Raw genomic sequence first — 16,877 nt, 5'->3', positions numbered from 1 at the left:
ACCTTGAACCTTGTCATCAAAACCTGTTGCGTCTCCAATGACACTAAATTCCCAAATCTTCCTATTTAACAACTATCCTCAGTCCTTTCTGCCTGATTTTAAACTACTTCTATTTCTTTGGTCACACTGTTATAATCCAACCTACCAATCCTGAGTGTCCAACATACACAACTTACACACATATTCTTTGCATCTCTTCTCTGTTTTATTTTCATTTCTAGCTCTTACACCATTCAATGCACAATATATTTTACTTAACTGTCTCACTAGCCTAGAAAGTGAATTCTGTGAAGGCACCTAATTTAGAGCATCTATTTTATTTACCTCTGTTTCATGAATACCTCAATCAGTCTTGGCACAAATATTTGTTGGCTGAATACCACCCTTCTTCAGTTTCACAGAGTCTTGTAGAGCATAGCTTCTCTGCTGTTTCACAGTCCATTAATTCTTTCCTTTCTTCCACTGTTCACTTGTCCAATTTAGATTTCACTGTGATCATTTTTTAAACATTTTTGCTTATACCCCAAATCCACTTGATGTTCTCTCTTCCTAGTGTTTATGTCTGACAAGTTCCAAACCTGAAAGAACTCAGTTATTCAGACTCTCTCTCTGCCTGCATCTGGGAAATCATATGCTCCTGAAAAAAATACAACAGAACACATGGCTCCAGTATGTGTTCCACATAACAAAGCTGACAACCTTACTATTTTTGTTGCTTTTTCCTAAATCTACCTTTCTCTGAATTCTCCCACCATTCTCTACTTTTCTTAACTTCCAGTTTTTCCTGCTCATTTATTCTCGACTGATGATTCTGTTCTGAATTTTCAAAAATAAATAAGTAAATAAATAAAAGCCATGGTAGGGAATTTTCCCACCTTCCTAGCTTCAAACATTGCAGATCTGCCTTTATCTGAACCCTTTTCATCCACCTTCAGCTTAGGTCACTGCAGAGAAGTTGCCCCTTCACTAAGGATAGCCTCTTCCCACTGTTCAGATTCCTCCTCTTGTTGACCTTTTGGGGAAGTTTACACTAGCAACTGGGCTTCCCAGGTGGCACTAGTGGTAAGAACCCACCTGCCAATGCAGGAGACATAAGAGACGAGGGTTTGATCCCCAGGAAGACCCCCTGGAGAAGGAAATGTCAACCCAGTCCAGTATTCTTATCCGGAGAATTCCATGGACAGAGAAGCCTAGCAGGCTACAATCCATAGGGTCACAAACAGTTGGACACAACTGAGGTGACTTAGCATGTATATATTAGCAATTACAGTCTCTCTCCTTCCAGAGTCAACATTTCTCTTGTAACTAAATTCTCTATTCAGATCTCTCAAGTCACGGAGAAAAAAAAGAAAAGCAATTTTTTATTTGACCCATAATGCCTTCAGCTAGCCTCTCATTTTATCTCTTTACCATCAAATATTTGAGAAAATGTTTATTGTCGAAATTTTCTCATCTCTCACTAACTCCTCAAACTGTTTCAATATGGTTCCTGCCTTATCGTCTCATCAAAATCTCTCTTCCTAATGTTTTCAATGAATCACTAACAACCATCAACAACTTGAGGGGGTCTTTTTTTCCTCTTAGCAGTATTTAATAGTGCTTACCACTCCCTCTTTATTGAAATATTGTCTTCTCTTGGCTTGTAATAATTTTCATTTTGCATCTCTGTCTGCTCCTTCTCTATCTCCTTTTCAGTGTCCTTCTCTTAATCCCACCCATTACATGTTAATTTATGCCTGTTTATCTTTTCACTTGATACTTTCTCCCCAGAGAATCTAATTCTCTTTCATAGCTTCAATTATCTTTTTTTTTTGCAGATGCTACATAAAATTTTACTTTTAGCCCCATCCTCTCTTTTGATCTCCAGATTTATCTATTCTATTCCTACTCGGCAGCTCCAGTTGGATATTTCAAAGGCACTTTAAATTCAAATGTTGTACCTGATTCTGCTCTGATTCTTCTCCCCAACTAATCTTCTTTCTGTGTTTTGTATTTCTGCAAATGGTATTCCCTTTCATTCTGTTAGATACGCCAAAGGCTAGAAACCATTGTAATTTCTCTTTTTCCCATATTCAAATAACCACCTAATCCCATGGATTTTGCTTCCTTAAATCTCTCTCCACCATCTTTTGCCTTTCTATCCTCTCTCAACCTCTCCTCCTCTTCCTGTCCCTTGACACCCTCCCATACACATTAACTATCTAGTTAATCTCTTTGTATTCATTCTTATGATCCTGTAGTGCATTAGTCGAATGAATTTCAGGATGGTTTCTAACAGGATGCAATCTGATCATGTTAACACCCTCCTTAAAACACTTAAATCTTCAATGTTTTATCTTTATTTTTTTCTTATGATAAAAACTTCTTAAAAAGACCCATAGGACTTTATATAGAATAGTCTCTCTTTACTGCTATGGCCTCATTCTGTACCACTTGCCCACTTGCTGTCCTCTCTCCAGTCTCCTATTTCTACAAGCCTTTGCATATGCCAGGCTGCTTCATGCCACAGAGCATTTGTCATGCTTCCCTCTGTCTAAAACGCATTTCATTCACGCCTTGCTTTTCATGATTTACTCCTCTTCCTTCAGCTATTAGACTGATTACATTTCACCAAGGGAAATATCCCTAACCTCCCTGACTAGTCAAATCCCCCTATTTTATGTCTCCATAGCACTCATAACAGTTGTCATTTGCATACTTGTAGGCTTATTTCATATTGTTTTTTTCTTATCCTAAATGTCAAGCTCTATGAGCATAGGGACAGTTCATTTTTGGTCATTGTTAATCCTCAATGCCCATCAAAATGCCTGAGACATGTAGCGAAGTGTTAGGTCATTCAATTGTGTCCAACTCTTTGCAATCACATGTGCTGTAGCCCCCAGGCTCCTCTGTCCATGGAGTTCTCCAGGCAAGAATACTGGATTGGGTAGCCACTCCCTTCTCCAAGGGATACTCCTGACCCAGGCATCCTCAATACCCAGGGGTCTCCTGCATTGCAGGCAGATTCTTTACCATCTGAGCCACCAAGGAAGCCCTGTGACATATAGTAGGAACTCAATAAATAGTTGATAAAAGAAAAAACAAATGAAGCAAGTGGGAGAGGCACAGAGAATTTATCCTGTGTATCTTACCTAAGATCGCACAACAAGTAATTAATAGAGCTGGACCTGAAACGGGCAGTTCAACTACTGAGACCACAATTTTAACCTCGATACTTGCATCTATTTATTTGCATAATCTTCTCTGATCCAAAAGAGATTTAAGAAGGCTTATATAAAATTCAGAAAGCAAACATAAGATAGAAATAGGTAAGTGAAAGAAAGGAAAGCCAGAGTCGGTTCATAAAATACAATCAAGAGCTAACATACTCAGAAGAGATCACAGAAAATTGCTGCTGCTGCTAAGTTGCTTCAGTTGTGTCCGACTCTGTGCGACACAGACGGCAGCCCGCCAGGCTCCTCTGTCCTTGGGATTCTCCAGGCAAGAATACTGGAGTGGGTTGCCATTTCCTTCTCCAATGCATGCATGCATGCTAAGTCGTTTCAGTCGTGTCTGACCCTGTGTGACCCTATGGACAGCAGCCCACCAGGCTCCACCCTCCACAGGATTCTCTAGGCAATAATACTGGAGTGGGTTGCCATTTCCTTCAGTGTACAAATACCAACCTCATATTAAATATTTCAGATAAATGCTTAGCAAATCATGCTTACAGTGTCTAATAAAACTAGCAAAAAATATATGTATGCTGAAGCATAAATAATGTAGCCATTCCATATAAATTAGTATTGGTCTTTCTAGAAAATAATTTACTTAATAATTTAGCACAAAATTTTAACTCAGTCAAGAGCACCATCATATAATCTGTCTTTAATCTGGTTGCATGTTCTATGTAACTGTTTCCATTTTTCCTCTGGAAGAAAGATGATTGCAGTGATTGTCCTACTGAATTAGAGTTAACAATCTCAATTTTTTTTTTCCCTAGGGAGATTCTGGTGGACCTCTGGTTTATGAAAATCATGAAATCTGGTACCTTGTTGGTATAGTAAGTTGGGGACAATCATGTGCTCTTCCCAAAAAACCTGGGGTCTACACAAGAGTGTCTCAGTATCGAGACTGGATTGCCTCCAAGACTGGTATCTAGTGTGAACTGATCCTGAATTTTATACATCGCACATAGAGCTAAAACTCCTGCATATAATGTATTATTTATATTCTTGTGATTTGGATCAGTTCTTTTGCTGAATCTCAAGAAGTCCTTCAGAGGCAGAGCAATCTAATATCATGAGGTGAACTTTGTGTATATGGGACAGAAATCTTTCTCTACCCTAAGAGAAAAAGATACAGCAAATGACAGGTAGCACCAACTCCTCACTCACATGGGAAATTGTGATCCTACTAATCAGATGAATATTTACATAAACTTTCCTTCCATTGAAGATGGGAACATCATTTTCCAGAGGATATGAAGAGCTGCCAGGGCTCTCAAAATCTTACTTCAGATAGTACCTGGAGCACTTGGGATTCATCTAGCAAAATATCGAACAGAAACCATCCTTGAGGATTCAGGGCTCCAGCATTCTAGGACTGATTACTGGACCTTCAATGGCTTGAATGAAGTGTGTGAGATTTGCAATATAACTTGAATTCTAACCTGTGTTTACTAATAATAATACAGAGCATTATCATTAACCATGAGAATTGCCATTTAAAAGGTGTTTAAATATATCTGAACTTGCTATTAACATTGGGTTATATACATCACTGCTAGCTTCAGGATGCATGTTGTACTGTTAATAAGCATTTCTGGTTTATTCTTTAACAACATCTTTCCATTCACACATTTGAAGCTAGACTGAAAAGAAGACAACTCTTGGGAGCACTTTTTCGTGGGTATAAGGAGGATAAAAAGAACCAATGGAACCTAGGCTATCAGAGATGTTTCAAATAATTACTAACAAAACAAGCACTCTTTAGATTTTTGGTGGAATGAGACATCCAGTTATCATTTGCTGCTGCTGCTGCTGCTGCTGCTAAATCACTTCAGTCGTGTCCGACTCTGTGCAACCCCATAGAAGGCAGCCCCAGCAGGCTCCCCCGTCCCTGGGATTCTCCAGGCAAGAATTATCATTTAGATATATCTATATCATATACAGTGCTTTTATAAGTCTTAAGTTCTCTGACAAGTCAGATGTCTACTGGAATGTCAGGTTAGGAAATCTGATTTGTGCAATACTTGGCACAGTGTCTGGCATATATTATACACTATATAAAGGTTTATTATAATGGGAAGGAATGCCTTTATGAGTTTTAAAGTAAATTAACTTAATTTGTTTAATAAGTGAATGACATAGGGCTTAAACCAGTCTGGTGGGAGAGAGCATAGGCTTTGAATCAGACTGCTTGAGCTTGAATGTTGACTCTGCCATGTATAAACTATGGGTCCTTAACATCTCTGCATTAGCACTTTCATCTCTACAGTGAGAATAAAAATGGTACCTACCTCATATCATTATGAGGATTAAATGCATTCATACAGGTAAATTACTTGGAACAGTGTCTTTACACAGCGGGCTCTCAATATGGACTATGTGTCATGCTGTGTGTGCATGCTCAGTTGTATCTATCTCTGTGACCCCATGGACTGAAGCCCGCCAGGCTCCTCTGTCCATGGAATTTTCCAGGCAAGAATACTGGAATTGGTTGCTGTTTCTTATTCCAGGGGGATCTTCCTGACCCAGGGATCGAACCCATGTCTCCTGCACTGACAGGTCGGTTCTTTACACTGAGCCACCTGGGAAGCATGTATATAGATTAGCTGCTATGAATTATTATTAATGTGCTTTGGACTCAACAAAACAATATACTTTTTAAAAATTGTACCTTGCTTCTTTAAAATCATGTAATTGATTTCAGAATAGTTTAAATTACATTGTAAAAAATTAGGTGAATTACTAGGTTTTCAAAATCAGTTTTGTATGCCTCAGTAATGTATGTCTAACCAAGTCTGTTTATACACAAGTAGTCATAAGATGCTTGTCATCTGTCATCAGGGCTATGGCCACAGAGATGCAGCTGGATTCACACTCAGGTTCCAAACGTGAGGTCTCATATTCTAGACTTGTTGCTCTGATTTATCTAAGAAAAATCTAGCCTCTTAGTTTCTTTAATGATCGAAACTTTAAATTTGCATGTATGTGTGTTATATGTAATGTATATGTAAACAAGATAAACGTAACTAAACAACTCCTAGTCATTTAATATAAATGTTAAGATATAATAGACACAAAATGGTTATTCATACATACTTCCTTTTTGAAAACAAAAAAATCACCAAATTTCTGATCTGATAACTCCTAGCAACTAAATGTCAACAGAAAAAGCAGAATAAAAATTTAAATCCTTATGCTTCCTTTTATATGTAGAGATACAGCCAAAACTTTTTGGCAAATATTTAGCATATTCAAAATCTGTTTGATTGATGATGTAGCTTCTTTATATTAAAGCCTAACACAGCCTTTGGTAGACAAAAGAAAACAAATCTGTCTAGATTGGATGGATATGTGCTTTTGTGTACCTATATTTTTATTTCAGAAGACTGTGACTTCTCTTTGCATATAAATATCTGTGAAACTACGTATACTTATTTAAATTATAATACAGTTAACTTAATTCAGCCCAATGACATTTTGACACATATGAGAGGAATAAATGCAGTAGACTATGAAAATCTAAGGAATGGAAAAGCAGATTTTAAAAATAGATTTATATATACTATTTCTAGTTTGATTCTGATCTGTTGTGTGGTGATACAAGGATCATGCAATAGCTTTTCCTCATGTTTTCCACCTACTATATGGGACATTGGGTGATCTAGCTCATGGCATTGTTGTAAAGCTTTCTTGTAAAATAATAAAGTTGAAAAATCAATGAATGTTTAAAATTTGCTCAAAAAATGCAAAGTATATTTCTGCAAACTGATATTAGTACAGATGATGCTGTAAATGCATTAAAATTATACAGAAGTGGTTTTTTTTACAGTGTTATTTTTATTTATCAATAGTATTGCTTTGTGAATTTTGCAGATATTTTGTGGTTAAAAAAAAAAGCCTGGGCTGTGTCTTGTATGCTGTGAATACTATAATAACACACACAACTTTTCACAGAAAAAAAAAAAAAAAAACTCTACAATTTGTCTGACTCATTGTTTTTAAAAAGAGAGGTCAAAGCCATTTCAGTTGATAGTAAATGATGTAGCACATAATTCCTATAGAATCTTGGTAGAATTTGGGGTGCCATGTGGATAAAAGGGTTAATTATTAATGCTAGAGCAAGATTGAAACAAAAATTTTACAATGTCTAACAACCTCTCAGGAAAATCTTCATGATTCAATAACACTAAGAGCAAAAACACATTAATAGCAATCATCCAATGAACTTGATGCTTTGCTCATATGTTTATTTGACAGAGATGGGATATGTGCAAGGCATTCATTCATGTCATCATGCAAGTGAAACATGAACTTGTTACAAATTATTGAAATTAATGCTAGAGTTATAGCTGTTAGAGCTGGACAGGACCTAAGAGATTATCTATATGAAACTTCTTTTTCAATAATTCAAAGCCAAGAGAATTTCCCCAGGAAATACATTAGATGATAATCAACAGAGGAGGAGAATGCAGGAACTCTTTCATCCAGTTCAGTCATGAGTTACACATGTTCACTAGACAGGGATATTGTGGTTCTAGAAGTCATTGGAATGAAATGATTATTGCTAGACCAGTGTTTCTCCTAGGAAAAAAAGTTCAACTCACATCGTGTTTGGCAAAGTATGTCATTTAATCAAACCAGCTTTATGGTTAAGATAAATAATACCACTTAAAATTATATCCAGCTATAACTATGGAAAAGAAGGATGATTTTAATGTAGGTGAAACTGTAGAGCTAGTTAAATTGGCAGGTCAGGATAATCCATGGAAACTTTCCCCTACAAATCTACACAATATCCCTTCTCTTTCTCATCCCTCCACACTAAACTTTCTAGTTAAAGCCTTTATGTGGTGTAAATTAAGAATCTATACCATATTTTAAAATGAGTGCCGGGAGCCAGCATGAGGAACTCCGCCCATGGCAAAGGTCATGAGGAAGGAGGCTTGGCATACGCAAAGGCGTGATCAAGCCTCAGGAAACCCCCTGTTCCAGAGCATCTACCCCCAAACCAGAGTCTGTTTTATACTCTCACCTACACCTCTGACTTTACGGGGGGCTCTCTCCCCCATAACCGTTTCTCTTGGAGAAGGAGTAAACGCGAAGCTCCAAGGCAATAAAAATTCTTGGGCGTGACAAGAGTGTTTCAGCTTACAGACTCCTCTGAAGGTTATCTAGCCCGCCTGTATAGGTTTGTCCAGCCACATGTGATTGTTTACAGCCTCCCAATCTGAGAGGCACGAGATGTTTTAGATTTACTAAAGGCAAATTATTTTGGGGAGTTAGAAATTATTAGTATAATGGGTTGGTTAGGAATTATATTGGTGAAGGGTTTTTCATTTGTTGTGTCAATAATTGCTGCTAATTCCCTGCTCTGGGTGGGACAAGGGTGTCTCAGGTCAAACCTCTCTGCTGACAGACTAGCTTGTGGGACAGGATTATCCATACTCCTGCCACATGATTGTTTACTACCTCTTAACCATAAACAGCACAGAGAGTTTTGGAGTATTTTGAGAGTCTTAATTAGCATAGGGCTTTTTCTTCTTGTTGACTCAATGATTGCCGCCAGGTCTCCATATCCTTAGGCATTTAGGAATATATTAATCAATATATTTGGACTATAGAAAAGGAAATATGGTAGTTTTTGATGTTAGCAATACTAGACTTTTTGAGTTAATGAATTTCCTCTTTTGTAATAGATCACTGTACTTTGTTATAAATCACTGTGTCCTTGCTATGTAAAAATGTAACTTTATCATATCTTAAGACTAAATAGATCTTAAGGGGAGCATTGGTGAAAGGATTTTCATTTGTTGGGCTGATGTTTACTGCTAAATCTCCATGTTCCCTACCCTTATAATGAATATAACTATCATATAGGAAGAAATAAGTATTAACCTTTAAGCATATAGGAGAAATAAGTATTAACCTTTAAGACTAATCATGTTAACCTTGGGTTAAATAAATTCCTTTCTTGATTGTAACTCACTACACCCTCACCCTATAGGAATGTAACTTTATTTGGAGGGTGGTGCCTGGTTTAAGAAAAAACACCCTTGGAAAAAATAAGTTTTTTGGTTATCAGAAAGAAAGGATCATAAAATCCCTAAGACCTTTTTATGTGAAGCACCTGATTTTGATAAAGGTCAGGACTGCTGACTCCCATGTGACTCTGTATTCATCCCTATGTGTAACAAAAGGTATATAAGCAAACCCAAAAGTAAAGAAATTGGATCAGTTTCCAGAAAGACTGATTCCCCCATGTCGCTTCTTTCTTGCCCTCGTTTTTCTGGCTGAATTCCCATCTGGAGCATGGATGCTATTCCACGTAATCCAAGTTATTCAGCCTCTTTTTCTCCACTAATCTTCCTACTACACTATCCATTTCTAATCTCTCTATATCTGTGATTAAATATGTATTTTTCCAAAGATGCAGACTCCGTCCCCACCTTCGAATCACCCTGGATCCATTGGGGCTGGACCCCAGCAGAGGAGCAGCAAAAGATTTCAGATCTTGCTAAAACAAAGTGTTTGCTTTAAACTTTGCTCCTTTTAATGCCTCATTAGAAAATCTGTTTTATAAACAAAACTACAGGAAGTGCACTAAAATGCAGCAAACTAGAAGTTTTGATTAAGATGATTTTGTGAATGCTTACAATGAACATTCTTTTACATGTTTCAGTATTTTTCTGGCCTGAAAGTTTTAACTGGCTAATAAGAAATGAGAGAAATGTAATCATGTCAGGCAATTAAGAGAAATATATCTTTGCTCCCAATTGCCCTTAACTTTTTAAATGGAATATTAACCTATCTACCTCACAATGTTGTGAGATTTTCTTCTTGAATGAGAGAGTCCAAATTCAGAGAATGTTTCAAACAGCTTGAAAAGTGACAAGTATATTATTATAAACTGGTAACAGCACAGCTGATGTTGCACCCACACTAAGATTTCATTAAGTTTTTATACAGTCTTAGCATTTGTGTTTATCATTAGTATTGCTTTATGTATTTTTCAAATACCACTGTTTTGTTGAAATTATAGTTATTTTCTTGAAGAGAAATAATATATAATATAGCTCATATTTGTTGTTCCGTCACTCAGTTGTGTCCAACTCTTTGTGACCCCGTGGACTGCAGCATGCCAAGCTTCCCTGTCCTTCACCATCTCCTGGAGTTTGCTCAGACTCCTGTCTATCGAGTCTGTGATGCCATCCAATCATCTCATCCTCTGTCATCCCCTTCTCCTCCTGCCCTCAATCTTTCCCAGATCCGGGTATTTTCCAGTGAGTGGGCCCTTCCCATCAGATAGCCAAAGGATTAGAACTTCAGCTTCAGCATCAGTCCTTCTTATGAATATTCAGGTTTGATTTCCTTTAGGATTGACTGGTTTGATCTTCTTGCTATCCAAGGGACTCTCAAGAGTCTTTTCCAGACCACAGTTCAAAGGCATCAGTTCTCTGGGGATCGCTCTTTTTTATTGTCCAGCTCTCACATCTGTGCATGACTACTGGAAAAACCATAGCTTTGACTATATGGTCCTTTGTCAGCAAAGTAATGTCTCTGCTTTTTAATACACTGTCTAGGTTTGTCATAGCTTTTCTTCCAAGGAGTAAGCATCTTTTAACTTCATGACTAGAGTCACCATCCGCAGTGATTTTGCACTCCAAGAAAATCAAGACTGTCACTGTTCCATTGTTTCCCAAACTATTTGCCATGAAGTGATGGGACCAGATGCCATGGTCTTCATATTTTGAATGTTGAGTTTTAAGCCAGCTTTTTTACTCTTCTCTTTCACCTTTATCAAGAGGCTCTTTAACTCCACAGCTAGTATGAGTAATATTAATTTATCTTGAAAAGTGCCAGGCAAATAAAATTCTTGTTCACTTAATAGCTTTAAGAATCAATACAGTCCCAATTCATTTTATTTACAGCATATTTTGGGCTTCCTTGGTTGCTCAGTAGTAAAGAATCTGCCTGCTAATGCAGGAGACACAGGTTTAATCCCTGGGTCAGGAATAACCCCCGGAGAAGGAAATGACAACCCACTCCAGTATTCTTGCCTGAGAAATCCCATGGACAGAGAAGCCTGGTGAGCTATAGTCCACAGGGTCACAAAAGATTTGGACATGACTTAGCAACTAAACAACGTATTTTACCATAACATATTGGAGAACTTTTATAATCAATCAACTGGGAATATTGTTAAAGCTACCTTATAACTGACAGTGGAAAATATCAAAATCACTCCAAAGTCATAATTTAACAAAGTATATTTCAAGTACTCTGCTTAGTACTGCATTCTGAACCATTTAAGATTCAACTTAAGTCACAGAGCTATGTAATTGTGAGTGTGATAACCAGATGTTAAAGGTTTCCTGCGAAGTTCTATTTGTATACATTTTGTTCCATTGTCAGAGTCTATGTCCCAACTTTTACTTAAAATTTAGTTTTGGAGATGATGCGGGCATTGTTAGATCTTTCTTCCCTTTCTACTCCCAAACATCAGTATTCTCCATAAAAGTTGTTCAGATATACCCTTATTAAATATTTTCAGGAGGACAAGTTTCAGAAATACATAGGATTACTTTCCTAATGGTTTCAGCTACCCTTCATCTGTATTCAAAACAAGAGCCTTCTTATGAACCTCAAACGCATACCTTCCTGCTTAGATCTAGGTGGAGATTAGTGAATGCTTGGGAAATTTTTAACAATCCTCTAGTGTTTGTCCTATAAGTAGTAATCCTTAGGGAAAGAGGATTAGGAAATTAATGCTTGGTTGAAATTCACAATGAAGAAAAGAAGAATTTAAAAGTGGAGAGGAGAAATAAATAGAACCTGAAAGTGAAAAGGAAACCATTGGAAAGACAAATACATTAAGCGAAATCCACTTTATAGAATTGTCATAGAAAAAAAAAGTAGGCCACAGAATAAAAGCTTTTCTTTTTTTTCATTACAGGAAATGAATGATTTATTTATTCCACTTTAGAAAAACCTACAGGAACATTATAACTAATACTTTTTGAGAGGATGAGGGCACAAAATTATATCGACTTACAACTATTTTTATTTTCCTATTTTTGTATATATGCATACATGTATTTAATGAAATTGACAAAGTAGCATTTTTAAAATTATTTATTTCTCCATCTAAGACTATATATTTTTCAATGACCACATGTTAGGATACTCATCATTTTTAATGGATACCTTTGAGTTGATACATAGATCCTTACACCACATTGACCTTGCCCAGAACATCAGGCTAGCCTGCTATCAGCTACATTTTACATCAGAGTCATGAGTCATAAAGCATGGCATCCTTCCCTTCCTCACTCCATGAACCCTCTTATACTGCATGAAGGAAGACCCCTAATACTCACCTATCTTTCCCTCTACATTGCTTCTTTCTCATAAGACCTGCGGTTTCTTCTCATACAGTTCTTTGTCTTCCTCATAGGCTTAACACCTCATTACTACCCCTTTTCTCAGCTGATTCTGCTTAATTTTTCTTTTTTTTTTTAATCAAAAATTTTCCTGTACCTTCAACATTTCACAGAATGTTTCCTCATCCTCTTACTTCAGTCTGGATATCTCTAACATATGCCTTCACTGTAACCCTCTCAAGTGATTCATCTTTCTCTCTGGATCTCATACTAAGTCAATATTCTTCCAACTCCCCATTAAAAGCTTCCAAATATTTGTGTTCATCCAACAATTACTGTTGCACAATAGCATAAACATATAAACTAATATTTTTAGTACCTAGGCTCATACCTCTAGCTATACCACATATTATCCCTCTTAATAACTTCTAGGCTCTGGACATCACCCCCCACACACATTAGCTGAGGTACTAGCCATCTGCTCAAAATAGACCTCTCTATCTGACTCTTAATTTCACTCTGTTCAATTTCAGCATCCAAATGGATAATCCACATCTAGCCTCAATTCTTTGAACTCATAAATCCAAATGACCTTAATTTCTTTTCCACGTCCATCACTTCTGATTTATTGGAATAACTTCAAAATGATCTTTTTCCAAACTTGCAGTCCTCTATTTCATGCTTCTGCACCTCTAATTTCAAATACCTCTAGTTTCTCTAACTCCTATAAGAAGTACTTAATCTAGAGCACAACAACTTAGATAGGAAAAATAAAATTGTCTTTGTTTATTTTTTTGAATTTATTTTTCATTGAAGGATAACTGATTTACAGAATTTTGTTGTTTTCTGTCAAACCTCAACATGAATCAGCCATAGGTATACATATATCCCCTCCCATCTCCCTCCCTATCTCACTCCTCTAGGTTCATACAGAGCCCTGTTTGAGTTTCCTAAGCCATACAGCAAGTTCCTTTGGCTATCTATTTTACATATGGTAATGTAAGTTTCCATGCCACTCTTTCCATATATCTCACCCTCTCCTCCCCTCTTCCTGTGTCCATAAGTCTATTCTCTGTTTCTCCATTGTTGCACCATAAAGATTCTTTATTACCATTTTTCTAGATTTTGTATATATGCAATAATATACAATATATATCTTTCTCTTTCTGATTTACTTCACTTTGTATAATATAGGTTGTAGGTTCATCCACCTCATCAGAACTGACTCAAATGTGTTCCTTTTTATGGCTGAGTAATATACCATCTTGTATATGTAACACAACTTCTGTATCCATTCATCTGTCGATGGACATCTAGGTTGCTTCCATATTCTAGCCATTATAAACAGTGCTGAAATGAACAATTGGATACATGTGTCTTTTTCAATTTTGGTTTCATCAGGGTATATGCCTAGGAGTGGGATTGCTGGGTCATATGTTTTATTCCTAGTTTTATAAGGAATAACCATACTGTCTTCCATAGTGGCTGTATCAGTTTACATTCCCACCAACAGTGCAAAAGTGTTCCCTTTTCTTCACACCCTCTCCAGCATTTATTTTTTGTAGACTTTTTGATGATGGCCATTCTGACCAGTGTATGGTGATATATCATTGTAGTTTCAATTTGCATTTCTCTAATAATGAGCAATGTTGAGCATCTTTTCATGTGCTTGTTAGCCATCTGTATGTCTTCTTTAGAGAAATGTCTGTTTAGGTCTTTTTCCCACTTTTTGATTGGCTTGTTTGTTTTTCTGGTATTGAGTTGTATGAAATGCTTGTATATTTTGGAAATTAATCCTTTGTCAGTTGTTTCATTTGTTATTATTTTCTCCCATTCTGAGGGTTGTCTTTTCACCTTGCTTATAGTTTCCTTTGCTGTGCAAAACCTTTTAAGTTTAATCAGCTCCCACTTGTTAACTTTTTAATTTCCATTACTCTAGGAGGTGAGTCATAGAGGATCTTGCTTTGCTTTATGTCATCCAGTGCTCTTCCTATGTTTTCCTCTAAGAGTTTTATAGTTTCTGGCCTTACATTTAAGTCTTTAATCCATTTTGAGTTTATCTTTGTGTATGGTGTTAGGAATTGTTCTAATTTCATTCTTTTACATGTAGCTGTCCAGTTTTCCCAGCACCATTTACTGAAGAGGCTGTCTTTGCCCCACTGTATATTCTTACCCTTTTGTCAAAAATAAGGTACCCATAGGTGCATGGGTTTATTTCTGGGCCTTGTATCTTGTTCCATTGGTCTATATTTCTGTTTTTGTGCCAGTACCATACTCTCCTGATGACTGTAGCTTTGTAGTATAATCTGAAGTCAGGAAGGTTGATTCCTCCAGCTCCATGCCTCTTTCTCAAGATTGCTTTGGCTATTCAGAGTCTTTTGTGTTTCCATATGAATTGTGAAATTTTTTGTTCTAGTTCTGTGAAAAATGCCATTGGTAATTTGATAGGGATTACATTGAATCTGTAGATTGCATTTGGTAGTATAGTCATTTTCACAATATTGATTCTTCCTACCCAGGAACATGGAATATCTCTCCATCTGTTTATGTTGTCTTTGATTTCTTTCATTAGTGTCTTATCATATTCTGTGTACAGTTCTTTTGTCTCCTTAGGTAAGTTTGTTCCTAGATATTTAAGTCTTTTTGTTGCAATGGTGAATGGGATTGACTCTTAATTTCTCTTTCTGATTTTTCAGTTAGTATATAGAAATGCAAGTGATTTCTGTGTATTGATCTTATATCCTGCAACTTTGCTAAATTCACTGATTGAATGTGAAAGTGAAGTCATTCAGTTGTGTCTGACTCTTTGCAACCCCGTAGACTGTAGCCCAGGCTCCTCCGTCCATGGGATTCTCCAGGCAAGAATATTCGTTCTAGTTATTTTCTGATACTATCTTTAGGGCTTTCTATGTGCAGTATTATGTCATCTGCAAACAGTGAGAGCTTTATTTCTTCTTTTCTGATCTGGATTCCTTTTATTTCTTTTCCTTCTCTGATTGCTATACCTAGGATTCCAGAATTATGTTGAATAATAGTAGTGAAAGTGGATACCCTTGTCTTGTTCCTGATCTTAGGAGGAATGCTTTCAGCTTTTCACCATTGAAAATAATGTTTGCTGTAGGCTTATCATATATGGCCTTTACTATGTTGAGGTAGGTTCTTTCTATGCCCATTTTTTGAAGAGTTTTGATCATAAATAGGTGCTGAATTTTGTCAAAGGCTTTTTCTACATCTATCGAGATGATCGTATGGTTTTTATCTTTCAATTAGTAAATATGGTGTATCACATTGATTGAAGAATCCTTGCACTCCTGGAATAAACCCAACTGGATCATGATGTATGGACTTTTTGATATGGTGCTGAATTATTTGTTAAAATTTTGTTGAGGATTTTTGCATCTATGTTCATCAGTGATATTGGCCTTGTAGTTTTCTTTTTTATGTTGTCTTTGTCTGGTTCTGTTATCAGGGTGACGGTGGCCTCATAGAATGAGTTTGGAAGTATTCCATCCTCTGCAATTTTTTAAAGAGTTTTAAAAGGATAGGCATTAGCTCTTCTCTAAATGTTTGATAGAATGCTCCTGTGAAGCCATCTGGCCCTGGGATTTTGTTTTTTGAGAGATTTTTGATGACAGCTTAAATTTCAGGGCTTGTAATTGGATTGTTCATAACTTCTATTTCTTCCTGGTTCAGTCTTGGAAGATTGAACTTATCTAAGAATCTGTCCATTTTTTCCAGATTATCTACTTTATTGCCATATGATTGTTCATAGTAGTCTCTTATACTCCTTTGTATTTCTGCATTGTCTGTTGTAACCTCTCCTTTTTCATTTCTAATTTTGTTGATTTCATTCTTCTCTTTTTTTTTTCCTTGATGAGTCTGCCTAAAGGTTTGTCAATTTTGTTTATCTTCTCAAAGAACTAGCTTTTAGTTTTATTAATCTTTACTATTGTGTCTTTCATTTCTTTTTCATTTATTTCTGCTTGGATCTTTATGATTTCCTTCCTTTTACTAATTTGGAGGGTTTTTTTTTTTTTCTTCTTTTTCCAGTTTTTTAAGTGTAAAGTTAGGTTGTCTATTCGATACTTTTTCTTGAGGTGGGATTGTATTGATATAAACTTCACTCTAAGAACTGCTTTTGCTGCATCCCATAGGTTTTGAGTTGTGTTTTCATTGTTATTTGTTTCTAAAAAATTTTTATTTTCTTTTGATTTCTTTAGTAACCTGTTGGATATTTAGAAACGTGTTGTTTAATCTCCATATGTTTGTGCTTCTTACAGTTTTTTTT

At 36.4% G+C, this 16,877-nt stretch overlaps 1 protein-coding gene across 1 annotated transcript in view; it reads left to right on the top strand.

Moving 5' to 3' along the window:
• LOC101121519 (transmembrane serine protease 11F) overlaps positions 1-7,030 on the top strand; it is a 98,393-nt gene extending 91,363 nt beyond the window's left edge. Inside the window, exon 11 of the mRNA XM_042251467.2 lies at positions 3,983-7,030. Coding sequence (XP_042107401.1) covers positions 3,983-4,141 — 159 coding nt within the window. The 3' untranslated portion in view covers positions 4,142-7,030. The remainder of the gene's footprint in view (positions 1-3,982) is intronic.
• Positions 7,031-16,877: the final 9,847 nt, after the last annotated feature.

This window comes from Ovis aries, chromosome 6 (genome assembly GCF_016772045.2).
Source record: "Ovis aries strain OAR_USU_Benz2616 breed Rambouillet chromosome 6, ARS-UI_Ramb_v3.0, whole genome shotgun sequence".
NCBI lineage: Eukaryota > Metazoa > Chordata > Mammalia > Artiodactyla > Bovidae > Ovis > Ovis aries.
The sequence above is the reverse complement of the archived record's forward strand: the minus strand, read 5'-3'. Positions and strand labels throughout refer to the sequence as shown.